Source organism: Cyprinodon tularosa, unplaced genomic scaffold (genome assembly GCF_016077235.1).
Source record: "Cyprinodon tularosa strain WSP-4 unplaced genomic scaffold, ASM1607723v1 ctg784, whole genome shotgun sequence".
Classification (NCBI taxonomy): Eukaryota; Metazoa; Chordata; class Actinopteri; order Cyprinodontiformes; family Cyprinodontidae; genus Cyprinodon; species Cyprinodon tularosa.
This window is the reverse complement of record NW_024039545.1, coordinates 103,979-123,725: the sequence shown is the minus strand read 5'-3', so window position 1 is coordinate 123,725 and position 19,747 is coordinate 103,979. Positions and strand designations below refer to the sequence as shown.

Below are 19,747 nucleotides of genomic sequence, written 5' to 3'. Positions count from 1 at the left end.
CCAACCGAAGAAGAAGAAGAAACAGGAAGAGGAGGCGCGGCCCTCGCAGCATCAGCTGACTCCTCGGCTGTTATTATTCTAAGCTCCTGCGGTTCGGTTCGGTTCGGTTCGGGCATCCGAACCAGCAGACCCAATCCCTCCCTCCTCTTCCTCAGCATGGCCTTCATCACCGCTAACTGGAACCCGCTGGGAGACGCCTTCTACCGGTCAGTACCCGGAACCTGACACCGAACCTGGTCCTACTGAGTCATAACCAGCTGCTGGATCAGAACCAGCGGCTGGGTCAGAACCAGGTTCTACTGAGTCAGAACCAGCCGCTGGATCAGAACCAGCGGCTGGGTCAGAACCAGGTTCTACTGAGTCAGAACCAGCCGCTGGATCAGAACCAGCGGCTGGGTCAGAACCAGGTTCTACTGGGTCAGAACCAGCGGCTGGGTCAGGACCTGGTTCTACTGAGTCAGAACCAGCTGCTGGATCAGAACCAGCGGCTGGGTCAGAACCAGGTTCTACTGGGTCAGAACCAGCGGCTGGGTCAGGACCTGGTTCTATTGGGTCAGAACCAGGTTTTACTGGGTCAGAACCAGCGGCTGGTTCAGTACCAGCCGGTTCTGTTGATCAGAGTTCTGTTCTGGTAGCTGAAATGTTTGGGTCTCTGTTCTCTTTCCAGGAAGACAGAACTTTATGAGATGTTCTGGAGCCTTCGGGACGGACTGGGAGACAGCCTGGTGGCTGCAGCGCCCTATGGAGGTCCAATCGGTGGGTTCTGCTCCGGGCTCTGGTTCTGCTCCGGGTTCTGGTTCTGCTCTGCGTTCAGGTTCTGCTCTGGGTTCTGGTTCTGCTGCGGGTTCAGGTTCTGCTCCGGGTTCTGGTTCTGCTCCGGGTTCTGGTTCTGCTCCGGGTTCCTGGTCCAGGAAACATTCAGTCACCATGGCAACAGGCGGTTCCCTCCTTTGTCTGGTCCTCAGAACCTCTGGATGATTTGGACCCGTGAGACATGTCCCAGTCTGAAGGGACAGGTACCGTCCATCAGAGACGGGAGCTTTGAACCAATCAGAACCATTAGAACCAATCAGAACCTGCTGTGGATCTCAGAACTAAATAGAAGCAGAAGCCGTTACCATGGCGATGCAGCCTAACCTCTGTGTTCTGCTTCCTGGTTCTGTTGGTGTCTCAGCTCTCCTCAGAGCACCTCTCAGACGTTCCACCAGTTCCCGTCCCCAGTTGGACATCTACTCGGCCTCAGGAGTGTCCATCACCAGCTTCCCTGTGAGTAACCTTGTCCTTCTGCCAGCAGCCAATCACAGCCCTGTCCTCTGATGACATCATCTGTTTCTCTCTCGCAGTGGAAGAGCGGTCCGGTGGTCCACCTGGGTTGGTCCGTCAATGACGAGCTCCTATGTGTTCAGGAGGACGGGACAGTCCTGATATACGACCTGTTTGGGACATTCAAGAGACACTTCAGCATGGGACAGGTTGGTCCATTTAGGACGGGACAGGTGGGTCCATTTAGGACGGGACAGGTGGGTCCATTTAGGACAGGTGGGTCCATTTAGGACGGGACAGGTGGGTCCATTTAGGACAGGTGGGTCCATTTAGGACAGGTGGGTCCATTTAGGAGGGGACAGGTGGGTCCATTTAGGACGGGATGGGTGGGACCATTTAGGACAGGTGGGTCCATTTAGGACAGGTGGGTCCATTTAGGAGGGGACAGGTGGGTCCATTTAGGACGGGATGGGTGGGACCATTTAGGACAGGTGGGTCCATTTAGGACGGGACAGGTGGGTCCATTTAGGACAGCTGGGTCCATTTAGGACGGGACAGGTGGGTCCATTTAGGACAGGTGGGTCCATTTAGGACGGGACAGGTGGGTCCATTTAGGACAGGTGGGTCCATTTAGGACAGGTGGGTCCATTTAGGACAGGTGGTTCCATTTAGGACGGGATGGGTGGGTCCATTTAGGACGGGTGGGTCCATTTAGGACGGGATGGGTGGGTCCATTTAGGACGGGATGGGTGGGTCCATTTAGGACAGGTGGGTCCATTTAGGACAGGTGGGTCCATTTAGGAGGGGACGGGTGAGTCCATTTAGGACGGGTGGGTCCATTTAGGACGGGACAGGTGGGTCCATTTAGGACGGGTGGGTCCATTTAGGACGGGACAGGTGGGTCCATTTGGGAGGGGACAGGTGGGTCCATTTAGGACGGGACAGGTGGGTCCATTTAGGACGGGACAGGTGGGTACATTTAGGACGGGACAGGTGGGTCCATTTAGGATGGGATGGGTGGGTCCATTTAGGACGGGACAGGTGGGTCCATTTAGGAGGGGACAGGTGGGTCCATTTAGGACAGGTGGGTCCATTTAGGACGGGACGGGTGGGTCCATTTGGGAGGGGACAGGTGGGTCCATTTGGGAGGGGACAGGTGGGTCCATTTAGGACAGGTGGGTCCATTTAGGACAGGACAGGTGGTACCATTTAGGACAGGACAGGTGGGTCCATTTAGGACGGGACGGGTGGGTCCATTTGGGAGGGGACAGGTGGGTCCATTTGGGAGGGGACAGGTGGGTCCATTTAGGACAGGTGGGTCCATTTAGGACAGGACAGGTGGGTCCATTTAGGACAGGACAGGTAGGTCCATTTAGGACAGGTGGGTCCATTTGGGAGGGGACAGGTGGGTCCATTTAGGACAGGTGGGTCCATTTAGGACAGGTGGGTCCATTTAGGACGGGACAGGTGGGTCCATTTAGGACGGGACAGGTGGGTCCATTTGGGAGGGGACAGGTGGGTCCATTTGGGAGGGGACAGGTGGGTCCATTTAGGACAGGTGGGTCCATTTAGGACAGGACAGGTGGGTCCATTTAGGACGTCACAGGTAAGTCCATTTAGGACAGGTGGGTCCATTTAGGACGGGACAGGTGGGTCCATTTAGGACGGGACAGGTGGGTCCATTTAGGACGGGACAGGGGGGTCCAATCTGTGGGACGGGAGTGTTGCTGAACCGGTTGACGGGTGTCCTCGTGTCAAACAGGAAGTGGTCCAGAGCCAGGTCCTGGAGGCCAAGGTCTTTCACTCTCCTTATGGAACTGGCGTTGCCATAGTAACAGGCTCCTCCCGCTTCACCCTGGCGACCAACATCGAGGACCTGAAGCTCCGCAGGTTACCTGAGGTCCCAGGTGAGGACAGCTTAACATTCAGGTAGGCCTGTGTGTCCTCCAGGTGTCCTCCAGCTGTCTCTGTCCCCTCAGGTCTCCAGGGGAAGCCGTCCTGCTGGGTGGTCCTGACCCAGGACAGACAGACCAAAGTCCTGGTGTCCAGTGGAGCTGAACTCTATGTCCTGGACAACACCTCCTGCACTGCTGTGGTAGGACGGACGGACGGACGGACAGGTGAGCTACTGTCCCCCACCTGTCTGACGTCCTCCCTGTGTGTCTCCAGTACCCCCCAGGTCTCAGTCCTCAGGCTGGCAGCATCGTCCACATGGCCGTCTCCTTCAGCTATAAGTACCTGGCTCTGTTCACGGAGGCGGGACACCTGTGGACAGGCCTGTCCAACCTGCAGGTGAGCAGCAGCTCTTAGTGGGCGTGGCCTCAGCTGTGGGGGTCTGACAGGTGCTTCTGTCTGCAGGAAAGACTGAGCGAAGTGGACATCAAAAGGACAGCTCCGCCCACACAGATGGTCTGGTAGGTCCACTAGCCGACCCGTCTGGGTCCCCCTGACTGAGCTGGACCGTGTCTCAGCAGCTTCTGTCCCCTCCAGGTGCCGCAGGCCCAGGTCCCAGCAGCCCTCCGTGGTCCTGATGTGGGACAGACTCCTCCTGGTGGTGGGAGCGTGTAACGACACCATCCAGTATCCATTCCTGTGGCTCAGAGCGGATCTAGGAGCGGTTCTAGGAGCGGTTCTAGGGTAGCCTGCCGGCTCAGAGCGGTTCTAGGAGCGGTTCTAGGGTAGCCTGCCGGCTCAGAGCGGTTCTAGGAGCGGTTCTAGGGTAGCCTGCCGGCTCAGAGCGGTTCTAGGAGCGGTTCTAGGGTAGCCTGCCGTCTCAGAGCGGTTCTATGAGCGGTTCTAGGGTAGCCTGTCGGCTCAGAGCGGTTCTATGAGCGGTTCTAGGGTAGCCTGTCGGCTCAGAGCGGTTCTAGGAGCGGTTCTAGGAGCGGTCTTAGGGTAGCCTGTCGGCTCAGAGCGGTTCTAGGAGCGGTTCTAGCGTAGCCTGCCGGCTCAGAGCGGTTCTAGGAGCGGTTCTAGGGTAGCCTGCCGGCTCAGAGCGGTTCTAGGAGCGGTTCTAGGGTAGCCTGCCAGCTCAGAGCGGTTCTAGGAGCCGTTCTAGGGTAGCCTGCCGGCTCAGAGCGGTTCTAGGAGCGGTTCTAGGGTAGCCTGTCGGCTCAGAGCGGATCTAGGAGCGGTTCTAGGGTAGCCTGTTGGCTCAGAGCGGATCTAGGAGTGGTTCTAGGGTAGCCTGCCGGCTCAGAGCGGTTCTAGGAGCGGTTCTAGGGTAGCCTGCCGGCTCAGAGCGGTTCTAGGAGCGGTTCTAGGGTTGCCTGCCGGCTCAGAGCGGTTCTAGGAGCGGTTCTAGGGTAGCCTGCCGGCTCAGAGCGGTTCTAGGAGCGGTTCTAGGGTAGCCTGCCGGCTCAGAGCGGTTCTATGAGCGGTTCTAGGGTAGCCTGTCGGCTCAGAGCGGTTCTATGAGCGGTTCTAGGGTAGCCTGTCGGCTCAGAGCGGTTCTAGGAGCGGTTCTAGGGTAGCCTGCCGGCTCAGAGCGGTTCTAGGAGCGGTTCTAGGGTAGCCTGCCGGCTCAGAGCGGTTCTAGGAGCCGTTCTAGGGTAGCCTGCCGGCTCAGAGCGGTTCTAGGAGCGGTTCTAGGGTAGCCTGTCGGCTCAGAGCGGATCTAGGAGCGGTTCTAGGGTAGCCTGCCGGCTCAGAGCGGTTCTAGGAGCGGTTCTAGGGTTGCCTGGCGGCTCAGAGCGGTTCTAGGAGCCGTTCTAGGGTAGCCTGCCGGCTCAGAGCGGTTCTAGGAGCCGTTCTAGGGTTGCCTGGCGGCTCAGAGCGGTTCTAGGAGCCGTTCTAGGGTAGCCTGCCAGCTCAGAGCGGTTCTAGGAGCCGTTCTAGGGTAGCCTGCCAGCTCAGAGCGGTTCTAGGAGCCGTTCTAGGGTAGCCTGCTGGCTCAGAGCGGTTCTAGGAGCGGTTCTAGGGTAGCCTGTCGGCTCAGACCGGTTCTAGGAGCAGGTCTAGGGTCGCCTGCTGTAGTCCTCCTTAACTGTGAGCCAGGTTCCCCATGGAGGAGCGCTCGGTGTTGGTGGGGGAGCTGGACGGCGTCCGGATCATCGCTCCCTGCAGCCAGGAGCTGCTGCAGGAGGTTCCTCTGGTCTGCCAGGACATCTTCAAGATCGCCTCCATGGCTCCTGGAGCGCTGCTGCTGGAGGCCCACCGCGAGTACGAGGTAGGTAGGCCGCCTAAGGGACCGCCGGAGGGGGTCTGGACCCTCGGTTCTGATTCCCGTCTGCCTGAGCAGAAGTCCAGTCAGAAGGCGGATGAGTACCTGAGGGAGATCAAGGAGCAGGACGTCCTGGGAGACGCCGTGCGGCAGTGTGTGGAGGCAGCGGCACACGAGTACGACCCTGACACCCAGAAGGCTCTGATGAGGGTGAGAACACCAGTACCAGAACCATGGCGGCTCAGTCTGTGTGTGACGTGGCGTCTTTTCATTAGGCGGCGTCCTTCGGCAAGTGTTTTCTGACGGACTTCAGTCCGGAGCAGTTCGTGGTGACCTGCAGGGAGCTGCGGGTGCTGAACGCCGTCAGGGACAGCAGCGTGGGGATGCCGCTCACTCACACTCAGTATCCTGCAGTGGTGCATCATGGGAGCTGGGGCTCCGCCTCCCTGGGTCGGTTCATTCATGTTTCTGCTGGACTTTAGCCTGATGCTCCTTAACCTCTGACCTCAGATTCAAACAGATGACCCTACAGGTGCTGATAGACAGGTATGCCACCTGATGTCCTCCTTTACCCGTAGCGCAGCGTCCCCTAACTTAGCACCTCCTAGCTTAGCTCAGTGCCTCCTAGCTTAGCACCTCCTAGCTTAGCTCAGCACGTCCTAGCTTAGCTCAGTGCCTCCTAGCTTAGCTCAGCACCTCCTAGCTAAGCTCAGTGTCTCCTGGTTTAGTTCAGCCCCTCATACCTGAGCGTCTCCTAGCTTAGCTCAGCGCCTCCTAGCTTAGCTCAGCATCTCCTAGCTTAGCTCAGCGCCTCCTAGCTAAGCTCAGTGTCTCTTGGCTTAGTTCAGCCCCTCATACCTGAGCGCCTCCTAGCTTAGCTCAGCGTCTCCTAGCTTAGCTCAGCGCCTCCTAGCTTAGCTCAGCATCTCCTAGCTTAGCTCAGCGCCTCCTAGCTTAGCTCAGCATCTCCTAGCTAAGCTCAGTGTCTCCTGGCTTAGTTCAGCTCCTCATACCTGAGCGCCTCCTAGCTTAGCTCAGCGCCTCCTAGCTTAGCTTAGCATCTCCTAGCTTAGCTCAGCGTCTCCTAGCTTAGCTCAGCGTCTCCTAGCTTAGCTCAGCGTCTCCTAGCTTAGCTCAGCGCCTCCTAGCTTAGCTCAGCATCTCCTAGCTAAGCTCAGTGTCTCCTGGCTTAGTTCAGCTCCTCATACCTGAGCGCCTCCTAGCTTAGCTCAGCGCCTCCTAGCTTAGCTCGGCGTCCCCTAGCTTAGCTCAGCGTCTCCTAGCTTAGCTCGGCGTCCCCTAGCTTAGCTCAGCGTCCACTAGCTTAGCTCAGCGTCTCCTAGCGTCTTCTGTCCCGTGTCTCCTGTCTAAGCGTCCTCTGCTGCCCAGGTTGGTCTACCGGCAGTTCTACCCGTTGACCATGGAGGTCTGTCGCTACCTGAAGATTCCAGACTACCAGGGAGTCAGCCGAGTCCTGAAGCACTGGGCCTCCTGCAAGGTCACCTCCAGCTTCCCTCCATCTTCTCTTGATCCATGTCCTCCAGACTTTCTCACATGTCCTCCTCCTGGTCCAGGTCCAGCAAAAGGACCTGACGGACGAGGCCATCGCTCGAGCCGTCTGCTCCAAGGTGGGAGACTGTCCTGGGGTGTCCTACTCTGACATCGCAGCCAAGGCGTACGAGTGTGGCCGTCCTGAGCTGGCCATCAAGGTGGGAGTCCTGTAGGCATCTCTGCTGTGGTTCTGCTCACCTGGTGGCGCTGTAGCTCTAAAGTTCCCGGTGGTTCCTTGCCACCATCTATAGTATTTGTCTCAGCAACCCCCCCTGTGGCCCGTTTCAGCTCTTGGACTATGAGGCCCGTTCTGGAGAACAGGTTCCTCTGCTGCTGAAGATGAAGCGGAGCCAGCTGGCCCTCAGCAAGGCGGTGGAGAGCGGCGACACCGACCTGGGTGAGTTATGAGGCTCCGCCCACCTGTCCTCCAGCTAAGCTGCTGGTCTCTGACGTCTCTCTGTTGGACAGTCTACACCGTGGTGACCTACCTGAAGAACGAGATGAACCGAGGAGATTTCTTCATGACCCTGAGGAACCAGCCGGTGGCCCTCAGCCTCTACAGACAGGTGGGCTCAGCAGAACCAGAAGGTGTAGGGGGTCCTGGCTGCTAGCGGATCCCAGGGTCCTGACTGGGTCCCTTTAAGTTTAGCTGATTGGTTGTTGGACGCCATAACCCAAACAGGAAGATGGACCAGATCCCAGGTCGATCCAACAGAACGGAGCCCTGGGTCAGGCAGTCCTGGTTCTGGAGACTCCCTGCCTGTTCTGCTACATTAGCGTTACAGAGTTACAGCGCTACAGTGCTACGTTAAAGCTACAGTGTTACAGCCCTACAGTGCTACGTTAGTGTTACAGAGTTGCAACAATACAATGCTACTATTAGCATTACAGTGTTGCAGCGATACAACACTACAATAGCGTTACAGAGTTGCAGCGATACAATGCTACGTTAGCGTTACAGTGGTACAGCGATACAATGCTACATTACCGTTACAGTGTTGCAGCAATACAATGCTGCGTTCCAGTGTTACAGCTCTACAATGCTACTATTAGCATTACAGTGTTACAGAGATACAATGCTACGTTAGCGTTACAGTGTTACAGTGCTACAATGCTATGTTAGCGCTCTAGTGTTAAAGTGCTACAATGCTACATTAGCGTTACAGAGTTGCAGCGATACAATCCTACTATTAGCATTAAAGTGTTACAGCTCTACAATGCTACTATTAGCATTACAGTGTTGCAGCGATACAATGCTACGTTAGCATTACAGTGTTACAGCTCTACAATGCTACTATTAGCATTACAGTGTTGCAGAGATACAATGCTACGTTAGCGTTACAGTGATACAATGCCACGTTAGCGTTACAGTGTTACAGCGCTACAATGCTATGTTAGCGCTCTAGTGTTAAAGTGCTACAATCCTACGTTAGCATTACAGTGATACAATGCCATGTTAGCGTTACAGTGTTACAGCGCTACAATGCTATGGTAGCGCTCTAGTGTTAAAGTGCTACAGTGCTACATTAGCGTTACAGAGTTGCAGCGATACAATCCTACTATTAGCATTAAAGTGTTACAGCTTTACAATGCTACTATTAGCGTTACAGTGTTGCAGCGATACATTGCTATGTTAGCGTTACAGTGTTACAACGCAGCATTGCTATGTTAGCTTTACAGTGTTACAACGCTACATTGCTATGTTAGCTTTACAGTGTTTACAATGCTACATTGCTATGTTAGCGTTACAGAGTTGCAGCGATACAAGCTATGTTAGCGTTACAGTGTTGCAGTGATACAATGCTACGTTAGTGTTACAGTGGTACAACGCTGCATTGTTACGTTAGCATTACAGTGTTGCAGTGATACAATGCTATGTTGGCCAGTGCCATGTTAGGATTACAGTGTTACAACGCAACATTGCTATGTTTGCGTTAGAGTTGCAGTGATACATTGCTACGTTAGCATTACAGTGTTGCAGTGATACAAGCTATGTTAGCGTTACAGTGTTGCAGCGATACAATCCTACGTTAGCGTTACAGTGTTAAAACGCTACATTGCTACGTTAGCATTACAGTGTTGCAGTGATACAAGCTATGTTAGCGTTACAGTGTTGCAGCGATACAATCCTACGTTAGCGTTACAGTGTTACAACGCTACATTGCTACGTTAGCATTACAGTGTTGCAGTGATACAATGATAATGATGGTTCTGACTGGACTTTTGGAACTCCTGGTTGGTCCGGTACCAGCTGACCCACCTGTGTTGTCCAGTTCTGTAAGCTGCAGGAGCCTCAGACCCTGAAGGACCTCTACAACCAGGATGACGACCACCAGGAGCTGGGGAACTTCCATGTCTCTGCCAGCTACAGGGAGAAGGTGAGCTGCACTCGGACCCGAACTACCCAGTCCGTCCTCAAGTCCAAATACAGGAACCCTTCTGGACCTTCTAGTCCTGGAGGTCTGGTCTGGACCCAAAAAGAGACCGTCTAAAGGTTCCGGAACACTGGACCTCCAGAACCAGAAGAGTCTTCCTGACCCCTCCTGTCCCCCTGTGCCCTGAGCAGAGGCTGGAGGGCCGCTTGGCTCAGCTGCAGAGCGCCGTAGATGAGTTCAACAAGGCCAAGAATGACTTTGCTGCCAAGGTGAGGCTCTCTGCTGGATCCGGCACTTCACAGGGTTCTGTAGAACCTGCCGACCCGTCCTCAGGAGGTCCATCAGAACACGGTTCTGACCCGCTCTGCTCTGGGCTTCTAGGCCACGGAGGACGAGATGCGGCTGCTGCGTTACCAAAGGAAGCTGGATGATGAGAAGGGGGCGGGGCTTCTTGGGCTGTCCCTGCAGGTGAGTGTCGGTAACGGTGTGACCATTCAGGGAGGGGCGGGTGTTAAGGAGTGATGTCACTTCCTGTGCAGGCCACCATGGAGGCACTGATGGCGCTGGGACTGCACAAGCAGGCGGAGCAGATCTACAGAGACTTCAGGGTCCCAGACAAGAGGTCAGTCCTGTGATGTCACCAGAACCGCTTCTGGTGCTGGACGCTGAGGTCCAGTCCGTCTCTGACTGACGGGTCGGACCCAACAGAGGGCCGAGGGGGTTGGGCGATGGCGTCCTCTTCAGACAGGAAGCTGAGCTCCCGTCTGGACGTCCTCAGCAGTGACCAATCAGAGAGCTCCAATCCAGAGACGATGAAATGATCGTGGATAGATTCAATGAGATGAAAACAGAAACCATTCAGTCCTTTTTCATTTCAGCTCTTTTATTTCAAATAATGTTTTCATCTGAACAGCTGGCAGCCAATCAGAGCCAGCGGCTTCGAGCGGAGAACAAATGGCTGCTTATTTATTTTGCAGCACTTATTAGCAGCTAACAACAGCTAATAGCAGCTATTAGCAGCTAGCAGCAGCTTGCAGCAGCTATTAGTGGCTAGCAGCATCTATTAGTGGCTAGCAGCAGCTATTAGTGGCTAGCAGCAGTTATTAGGGGCTAGCAGCAGATTAGCAGCGAACAGCACTTATTAGCAGCTAACAGCAGCTAATAGCAGCTAGCAGCAGCTTGCAGCAGCTATTAGTGGCTAGCAGCAGCTATTAGTGGCTAGCAGCAGTTATTAGGGGCTAGCAGCAGATTAGCAGCGAACAGCAATTAATAGCAGCTAACAGCAGCTTGTAGCAGCTAACAGCAGCTATTAGCAGCTAGCAGCAGCTATTAGAGGCTACCCACAGCTATTAGGGGCTAACAGCAGTTATTAGCGGCTAGCAGCTGAGTAGCAGCTAACAGCAGTTAATAGCAGCTAGCAGCAGATTAGCAGCTAGCAGCAGATTAGCAGCTAGCAGCAGTTAATAGCAGTAGCAGCAGCAGTTAAAAGCAGGAACAGCAGCTATTAGCAGCTAGCAGCAGTTAATAGCAACTAGCAGCAGTTATTAGTGGCTAGCAGCAGTTATTAGTGGCTAGCAGCAGTTATTAGCAGCTAGCAGCACTTATTAGCAGCTAGCAGCAGTTATTAGTGGCTAGCAGCAGTTATTAGCAGCTAGCAGCACTTATTAGCAGCTAGCAGCACTTATTAGCAGCTAGCAGCACTTATTAGCGGCTAGCAGCACTTATTAGCGGCTAGCAGCAGTTATTAGCAGCTAGCAGCACTTATTAGCAGCTAGCAGCACTTATTAGCAGCTAGCAGCACTTATTAGCAGCTAGCAGCAGTTATTAGCGGCTAGCAGCAGTTATTAGCAGCTAGCAGCACTTATTAGCAGCTAGCAGCACTTATTAGCAGCTAGCAGCAATTATTAGCAGCCAGAAACAGTTATAAGCAAATAGCAGCAGTTATTAGCGGCTAGCAGCAATCACTAGCTGCTAGCAGATGGTAACGTTCTACTGAGCTCATCCATGGTTCCTCCCCTTCAGGTTCTGGTGGCTGAAGCTAAAGTCTCTGGCTGAGAAGGAGCAGTGGGAGGAGCTGGAGAAGTTCTCCAGGAGCAAGAAGTCTCCTATTGGTTACCTGGTAGGAACAGGCCCCACCCCCTGCCCTGTCAGGTAGAACTGCATTTCCCATGATTCCTTGATGCCTGTTTCCTCAGGCCTTTGTGGAGGTGTGCATGAAGAACAACAACAGACATGAGGCCAAGAAGTACGTCAGTAAGGTCACACCTGAGCAGAAGGTCAAAGCTCACCTGGCTGTTGGGTAAGACCACGCCCCCTGAACAATGACACGAAGCCCCGCCCACTGCTCACTCTTCTTCGTCCGTCAGGGACCTGGAGGGGGCCGCAGACGCAGCCATCGAGCGCCGCAACGACTCGGAGATGGGGGCGGTCCTGTCCAGATGCTCCGCCTCCGACCGCCTGCTGATGGACAGGTTGACCCGCGCCCGGGCCGGCGCTGCCAGGAAGTGATGTCACTGAGGAAGCTGCCTGTGGTTGGCTGAGGACTCTTCCTGTCTGAATAAAGTGGATCAGAACACGGGCTCCTGGAGCTGGCAGAGCGCCGGCCCGGTTCCCGATGTTTGGGTTTAAAGACTGGATGTTCTATAATAAAAGTTCTGTTTGTGACCCAGATTGGTTACAGCTGCGGTTCTGGTGGATTTGGGTCTATGAAAGCATGTCGGTATGAATAAATGAGCTTTTAAAGAAGGGGAAGGTTGGTGCTGATCTGGTCACTAAGCAACCAGGACGCTGGTTACCATGGTAACCATGGGTTTTAGGGAGATAAGGTCTGGACCGGCTTCCAGTCTAAACGGGTCCGTTAGTCCTGGATTGTTGTGACTCCATCAGAGCAGCTGGATACGATGTTCATCCAGGTAAACAGGAAGCCACCAGGTGAGATCCTCCCACCAACCGATGGCTGCAGGATCCCTGACCGGCGGCGGGACAGACCGCCGGCGGGACAGACTGCCGCCGTGACGCTGAATTTAGACGATACGTCCGATACGAGCCGGGGACCCTCAGCATCTGGCGTTTCTATGGTAACGTCTGAAGACTGGCGGGACCTGAGGTCAGAGGTTCTGGAGTTTCAGGCCGTCTCAGAAAGGTCTAAGTCCAGTTCTGGTCATCAGCGTCGGGGTTCTGGACCGGTTCTGGTTCCTGGGTTTCCCTCAGCTGGACTGAGGAACCCCTGGACTTGGACTAATCCATTCTGACCCAGTCCTCTGGTCGCCTGTCCTTCTGTCTCACGCTCCGTCATCCGGTCTGGTGTCACGGTCCAGTTCCCCACCGGTACCAGCAGATCAACCAGTGCTGTTGCCCCTAGCAACAGGCTCTGCCCCCTCCTCTGGTTCCGGTTCCATCCAGGCTGAGGTGAGACCGCCCTCTGCTGGTGGATGACTGACATTACAGCTGAACCAGAACCAAGAACTGTAGGTCAGGACCAGGACCCGTCTATGGACCCATGAAGCTCTACCGGAGCCGGTTCTGGTTCTGGTTCTGGTTCTGAGCTGATTTTAAACCCAGAGGACAGGAATGAACCGCCTTCAGATGCAATGAGGTTCTGTTGATGGTTCTGATCCAGTTGATCAGCACTGATACCTTCTGGACACCCAGCCCACCTGTAGTTCACTCTGGTTCCAGAACCGGTTCCTTCAGAACCAGCACGCCCTGCTGGACCACAACCAGCTTATTGGACAGAACCAGAACCTCAGCAGTACTGGAAGCTACAACCAGGTGATTTAGAAAGTTCTGATAGGTTCGGTTCTGCTGGAGGAGGAACCGAACGTGGAGGAGCAGAGACTGGATTTGGACCGGGTCCATCTGTTTACTGTCTGAGGGGCGGGGCCAAAGGGGTGGGATCGGAGGGGGCGGGGCTTCGATCAGCAGGTTCTGGAACCGAGGCGGTTCTGTCAGAAAGTCTGCAGAGACTCCAGCAGGTAGGTGGTTCCGTTTGCTTTCAGCGCTGCAGAACCGAACCGAACCCAGAGAGCTGATCAGAACCGAGCTCAGCAGGTTTAATCCGACAGGTTCTGCTCAGGTTCTGGTGGTCTGGTTCCGCTTCCAGCTGATTTCCACGCGTTCCGTCCAGATCTACCGCTCCGTGGTGCGTTCAGGTACCGCTGGGTCAGAACCCAGAATGAGCTGCTGGACACGCTGCAGGCAGAACCACAGCAGAAACTTACCAGAACCTCAGCAGAACCTCTGCTGAAACTTAGCAGAACCTCAGCAGAACATCTACTGAAACGTAGCAGAACCTCTGCTGAAACTTAGCAGAACCTCTGCTGAAACTTAGCAGAACCTCTGCTGAAACTTAGCAGAACCTCTGCTGAAACTTAGCAGAACCTCAGCAGAACATCTACTGAAACGTAGCAGAACCTCTGCTGAAACTTAGCAGAACCTCAGCAGAACATCTACTGAAACGTAGCAGAACCTCTGCTGAAACTTAGCAGAACCTCTGCAGAACATCTGCTGGACCTTAGCAGAACCTCACCAGAAGTGTTCTCTGAGTTTCTCTTAAATGGGTCCAAATGAAGGCCAACATCCGTCAGCCTTTTGCAGATCAGTTTGGCCCAGTCAGCCGGGTCAGAACCTCTTCAATCTGAGCAGAACCTCCTCCAAAGCTCAGAGGACCCGGAACACATGGAGTCAGAGATGCTTCAGCACAAGATCAGTGGAACCAGGACTGGATCAGAACCAGGACCCTGAGGAGGAGGAAGTGCTGAGTCACCGTCTGGTTAACCTTTGACCAATCAGAGCAGATAAAACTGGACCACCTATGGGCTCCGGTCCAGGACCAGATAGGAGACGCCTTCATAGAACCCAGAGGGTCCGATTGGACCACAGATCCCTCTGATCCTCATCAAGAACCCTGCTGGACATCCCTGGAAGTTCACGCAGAAACCAGCAAGATCCTGGTGACCAGAACCCAATAGAGAAATGGACGGAACCAAAGAACAGAAGAACAAGAACCAAAGGAAATCAGACTGGATCCAGAGAGGAACCCGAGAAGAACCAGAGAGGAACCCGAGAAGAATCACATAGGAACCCAAGGGGATCCAGAGAGGAACCAAGAAGAACCAGAAAGGAACCGGAGGGGAACATCAATTTTTTGTGAACATTCAGTCCAAAGTTCTGTGGTTCTGTTTCATCAGCATCTTCTGATGATAATGACTGATCATTGTCTCCCCCACTAACCTTCTCCCCCACTAACCTTCTCCCCCACTAACCTTCTCCCCCACTAACCTTCTCCCCCACTAACCTTCTCCCCCACTAACCTTCTCCCCCCACTAACTTTCTCCCCCACTAACCTTCTCCCCCACTAACCTTCTCCCCCCACTAACTTTCTCCCCCACTAACCTTCTCCCCCACTAACCTTCTCCCCCCACTAACCTTCTCCCCCACTAACCTTCTCCCCCACTAACCTTCTCCCCCACTAACCTTCTCCCCCACTAACCTTCTCCCCCACTAACCTTCTCCCCCACTAACCTTCTCCCCCACTAACCTTCTCCCCCACTAACCTTCTCCCCCACTAACCTTCTCCCCCACTAACCTTCTCCCCCACTAACCTTCTCCCCCACTAACCTTCTCCCCCCACTAACTTTCTCCCCCACTAACCTTCTCCCCCACTAACCTTCTCCCCCCACTAACTTTCTCCCCCACTAACCTTCTCCCCCACTAACCTTCTCCCCCACTAACCTTCTCCCCCACTAACCTTCTCCCCCCACTAACCTTCTCCCCCACTAACCTTCTCCCCCACTAACCTTCTCCCCCACTAACCTTCTCCCCCACTAACCTTCTCCCCCACTAACCTTCTCCCCCCACTAACCTTCTCCCCCACTAACCTTCTCCCCCCACTAACCTTCTCCCCCACTAACCTTCTCCCCCACTAACCTTCTCCCCCACTAACCTTCTCCCCCCACTAACCTTCTCCCCCCACTAACTTTCTCCCCCACTAACCTTCTCCCCCACTAACCTTCTCCTCCCTCCCTCCCCCCTGCCCCCCTCCCCAGCGTTCTCCTCTCTTCCTCCTGTTCTGTGATTGGTTCCGGCCGACAGGTGATGATGTCGTCGGTGAAGGTGGAGTCTGTGGTGAAGGAGCACGCTCTGATTGGTGAAGGGCCTGTGTGGGAGGAGTCAGATCAGACCCTGCTCTTTGTGGACATCGCCGGGCAGAAGATCCACCGCTGGAATCCGGCGACCAATCAGATCGCTTCTCTGGGGACAGGTAGACGTCTCCTGTCTCACCTGTAGGACGGTTTCTCACCTACCTGCTTCTCATCAGCCCAACTCTTGGTCCCCAGGTGACACTGTGGGATTCGCCGTCCCCCGCAGGTCGGGCGGTTATGTGGCCGGCGTTGGCCGCAGCATCGCAGCCGTTGATTGGACGTCCCAGAAGGTGACATCACTGGTGAGCGTAGAGGAGGACAAACCGGAGAACCGCCTGAACGACGGAAAGGTGGATCCATTGGGCCGCCTGCTAGCAGGTTAGCGTCTCTGTTCTCGTCTGTTTAGCCGTTTCCCATGGTTACCCGCTCACCTGGCGGTTGCTCTCAGGGACGATGAGGAAGGACGCTCAGACGGCGCAGGTGAAACCAGGAGCCTTGTACCTGGTGAACTCGGACCTGTCTGTGACCAAAGTCCTGAGCCAGGTAGGCTCACCTGTTGGTGCCTAGTCCTGATCCACCTGAACGAGTCGGGCCTCACCTGTCTCTCCCCAACAGGTGGACATCTCCAACGGGATGGACTGGAGCGACGACTTGAAGACTATGTTTTACATCGACAGCTTGGCGCTGAGCGTCGACGCCTTCGACTACGACTCCTCCACTGGACAGCTAGGTAACCATGGCAACACCTGGAGGTCCACCTGCTTGGGTACCTCCTCATTTTGCTCATGTCGTTCTTCCTACTGGTTCTGTTTGTGTTGCCTAGGTAACCGTCGGGTGGTATACCGCATGGCAGACGGGGAGGGGCTTCCTGATGGGATGACTCTTGATGCTGCCGGTCGCCTCTGGGTGGCGTGTTACGATGGAGGACGAGTCATCCACATCGACCCCGCCACCGGTCAGTGTCACTGCTTCTAAATCAGTTGGTTTGGTCAAAGGTTTGAGGATTATTAAGGACCTGTAGGACATGAAGGACCTGTAGGACATGAAGGACCTGTAGGACATGAAGGACCTGTAGGACCTGAAGGACCTGTAGGACATGAAGGACCTGTAGGACATGAAGGACCTGTAGGACATGAAGGACCTGTAGGACCTGAAGGACCTGTAGGACATGAAGGACCTGTAGGACCTGAAGGACCTGTAGGACATGAAGAATATGACGGACCTGTGGTGCATTAAGGACATGTAGGATATGAAGGAACCTAGGACATAAAGGACCTGTAGTACACAGTGGACCTCTAGGACACTAGGGACATAATGGACCTGTAGGACATGAAGGAACCGCAGGACATGAAGGAACCATAGGACATGAAGGACCTGTATAAATGAAGGACCTGCAGGCCATGAAGGACCTGCAGACCATGAAGGACCTGTATGACATGAAGGACCTGTAAGACATGAAGGACCTGTAGGACACAGTGGACCTCTAGGAAACTAGGGACATAAAGGACCTGTAGGACATGAAGGAACCATAGGAAATGAAAGACCTGTAGGACACGAAGGAACTGTAAGACATGAAGGACCTGTAGGACATGAAGGAACCATAGGAAATGAAGGACCTGTAGGACATGAAGGAACCATAGGAAATGAAGGACCTGTAGGACATGAAGGAACCATAGGAAATGAAGGACCTGTAGGACATGAAGGACCTGTAGGACTCACTAGTCACTGACGAGGTTTAAAGGAAGCATTCCTGCTGGTTTTGAGGTTTGTTTCAAAACTACTACAGATCTCTCCTGAGTCACATGTTATAGAGACAAATGTCTCCGAGTCCAGGAGAATCAGACATTGACTCGGCAGCAATCCCTCACACTCGTACGTGACTCGGGTCTGCTGAGCAGAACTGCCTGCTCCTAACCGGATGGTCTACGTTGGGATGACCAGGAGGCTGATGGAACCAGTCCACAAACTGGTTCCAGATGAACAGTGATGGGAGTAACGCCGTTACCTTGTTTTAGTAACGAGTAATCTAATTACTTTGACTGTAACTATAACGCAGTTACCATTGCAGACACCCCGTTACTGCGCATTACTCAGGTCGCACAATTAACCTTTTTTCATGATAGGACTCGTGCGCGCCTTGTCATGAGAGAGGGGAGGATGAGATTGGCTGATGTATGGTGAGATTCCGTCTGTCAGTTGGGTAGGTGGGTGTTTCTGCTGGTGGGTGTTAACGTACAGCACACACAGAGAGATGGAGAGTCAGGAGGACTCCCGCAGCAAAACAGCGTTTTCCACATGGAAATACCGGTGTTACGTAGAGCTGAGTTTCCCCATCAGATACGGTTTCCCCTGCATCGATTCACCGCGCAAGCGACAGGAAACGCACATGCTAGCTAAAGGCGCGCAACAGCCGACCTGTGCTCGCGCCACAGGGGAACGACGGAGGGCGTGAAGGATCAAATGATAGCCTGGATGGAGAAAGGGAGAAATCTGGATGGATGGATGGATGGATGGATGGATGGATGGATGGATGGGTGGATGATGGATGGATGGATGGATGGATGATGGATGGATGATGGATGGATGGATACTCTGCCTTTTCAACCTACTGTATTTTTTATTTTAAACATAATTTGATCTGATGGGTATAACCTGGAACAAAGAGCAGACCTGTGTAGGACCTGCTGCTCTAGTCCTTCAGCCTCAGGTTCTTCTCAGTCTGAACCAGAGCGGTCCTAAAGGAACATCTGAGCTTAAAGAACTTGGACTTTATGTTGAACCAGAAGCTGATGCCTCCAGCTCCTGTTTTCGAAGCGAAGCGGCTGAACTTTCACTGCTTCAAACGTCTAATCAGCAGTTTTATGGTGAGCTTTAATCCTTCAGATTAGCGTGGTGATGTCATCAGTTATCCAGTTATCATAGTGACTCAGCAGGATGGCCCCAGCTCACCCTGCCTGGTTATCTGCTCTGGTATCCAAAGTGATGATTGGCTGACCCTCCTCCCTAGGTAAACGACTGCAGACGGTCTCTCTGCCCGCCATGAAGACCACCTCCTGCTGCTTTGGGGGCCCAGACTACTCTGAGCTGTATGTGACCTCGGCCAGCCTGGGTCTGGACCAATCAGAGCTGCAGCAGCAGCCGCAGGCGGGAAACACCTTCAGGGTGAGGGCTCCGCCCACTTCCTCTATTCCTCACCTGTGGGCCGTTTGGTTACGCTAACCCTCACTGTCTGTCTGCAGGTGACTGGACTCGGGGTCAAAGGTCGAGCGTCACATTCATTCTCTGGATGATCTGCTGGAGGCGGGGCTTCTGATCTTCAAAGGGCTAATTAATGATTGATCGCCGTTAGCAGCCGATTATAACTGGACCAATCACAGGCTGCAGAGTGAAGAGCCAATCAGAGAGAGAGTGGCCTTTCATTGGTTGATCGGCTGCAGGCATTTATTACTGATTAAACTGGATGAGAAATGAGCTTCTCTGATGATGGAAATAAAGGCAAACTGAAGCATTATGGGTATTGTAGTTTCTGACTAAACAAGAACACGACACGTTTCAGAAGGGTTGGTTTTATTTTCACACCGAGTGCAAAAGAACAGCAACAGGCAACACAGACACACACAGAGCTATAGAACCTAGAAAATGTCTGTACACGTACAAAACGTTGTGCTCTGAATTTCTTTAAGAAATGGATCTAAATGATTTAAGGAAACGCTGCGGTGAAGGTAGCTGATGGATGGTGCTGCTGAAGACCTCAGGTATCCAGGCGCCGCCTGCCATCATCTGACCTGACCGACCCAGCATCACCATTAAATACTGGCTGTCATGGTAACCACAGGATTGTCTGCGTATCGCTGGACTGTAGTGGTCTGGGTACCGGTACGTTCTAATGGGGGTCTGGGTACCAGTATGTTCTGAGGGGGGTATCTGGGTACCAGTGCATTCTAACAGGGGGTCTGGATACCAGTATGTTTTAATGGGGGGGTCTGAGTAACAGTACGTTCTAATGGGAGGGTCTGGTTAATGGTACGTTCTAATTTGGGGGTCTGGGTACCAGTATGTTCTGAAGGGGGGTATCTGGTTACCAGTACGTTCAAATGGGGAGTCTGAGTACCAGTACATTCTAATGGGGGGTCTGGGTACCAGTATGTTTTAAAGGGGGGGTCTGAGTACCAGTATGTTCAAATGGGGAGTCTGAGTACCAGTACGTTCTAATGGGGGGTCTGGGTAATGGTACGTTCTAATGGGGGGTCTGG

At 53.9% G+C, this 19,747-nt stretch overlaps 2 protein-coding genes and 1 long non-coding RNA gene across 4 annotated transcripts; all 3 read left to right on the top strand.

Annotated features, from left to right (window-relative positions):
* vps16 (vacuolar protein sorting 16 homolog) lies at positions 1-12,102 on the top strand. 2 transcript variants are annotated; one of them, XM_038270923.1, is made up of 24 exons: positions 1-206; positions 668-756; positions 1,175-1,266; positions 1,344-1,472; positions 3,026-3,170; positions 3,243-3,358; positions 3,433-3,555; positions 3,622-3,677; positions 3,754-3,843; positions 5,260-5,431; positions 5,504-5,635; positions 5,701-5,828; positions 5,936-5,971; positions 6,815-6,923; positions 7,000-7,134; positions 7,265-7,373; positions 7,445-7,542; positions 9,250-9,443; positions 9,482-9,620; positions 9,733-9,819; positions 9,891-9,973; positions 11,374-11,470; positions 11,547-11,650; positions 11,718-12,102. In XM_038270923.1, exons 1-24 carry the CDS (start codon positions 157-159, stop codon positions 11,857-11,859), a joined length of 2,655 nt encoding a protein of 884 aa, XP_038126851.1. In that variant the 5' UTR covers positions 1-156; the 3' UTR covers positions 11,860-12,102. The 2 variants fall into 2 exon arrangements, with proteins under 2 accessions (XP_038126851.1, XP_038126852.1); XM_038270924.1 differs by having other exon boundaries at positions 2-206; positions 9,250-9,354; positions 9,543-9,620.
* LOC119773791 lies at positions 3,863-4,890 on the top strand. The gene is made up of 3 exons (XR_005279453.1): positions 3,863-4,240; positions 4,422-4,486; positions 4,873-4,890. It is a non-coding gene; the product is annotated as an uncharacterized LOC119773791 (long non-coding RNA).
* Positions 12,103-13,254: 1,152 nt separating the features above from the next.
* rgn (regucalcin) lies at positions 13,255-19,005 on the top strand. Its single transcript, XM_038270925.1, has 8 exons — positions 13,255-13,325; positions 15,399-15,613; positions 15,690-15,872; positions 15,943-16,037; positions 16,110-16,224; positions 16,318-16,449; positions 18,502-18,656; positions 18,734-19,005. Exons 2-8 carry the CDS (start codon positions 15,448-15,450, stop codon positions 18,782-18,784), a joined length of 897 nt encoding a protein of 298 aa, XP_038126853.1. The 5' UTR covers positions 13,255-13,325; positions 15,399-15,447; the 3' UTR covers positions 18,785-19,005.
* Positions 19,006-19,747: the final 742 nt, after the last annotated feature.

Excerpts from the sequence above, each read along its gene's own strand:
- vps16 (XM_038270923.1), top strand. The coding sequence starts at position 157 with ATGGCCTTCATCACCGCTAACTGGAACCCGCTGGGAGACGCCTTCTAC. Across the intron at positions 1,473-3,025 it reads GACACTTCAGCATGGGACAG|GAAGTGGTCCAGAGCCAGGT; the intron begins GTTGGTCCATTT and ends CGTGTCAAACAG. Across the intron at positions 9,820-9,890 it reads TTCTTGGGCTGTCCCTGCAG|GCCACCATGGAGGCACTGAT; the intron begins GTGAGTGTCGGT and ends CTTCCTGTGCAG.
- rgn (XM_038270925.1), top strand. The coding sequence starts at position 15,448 with ATGATGTCGTCGGTGAAGGTGGAGTCTGTGGTGAAGGAGCACGCTCTG. Across the intron at positions 16,450-18,501 it reads CCACATCGACCCCGCCACCG|GTAAACGACTGCAGACGGTC; the intron begins GTCAGTGTCACT and ends CCTCCTCCCTAG. Across the intron at positions 18,657-18,733 it reads AGGCGGGAAACACCTTCAGG|GTGACTGGACTCGGGGTCAA; the intron begins GTGAGGGCTCCG and ends GTCTGTCTGCAG.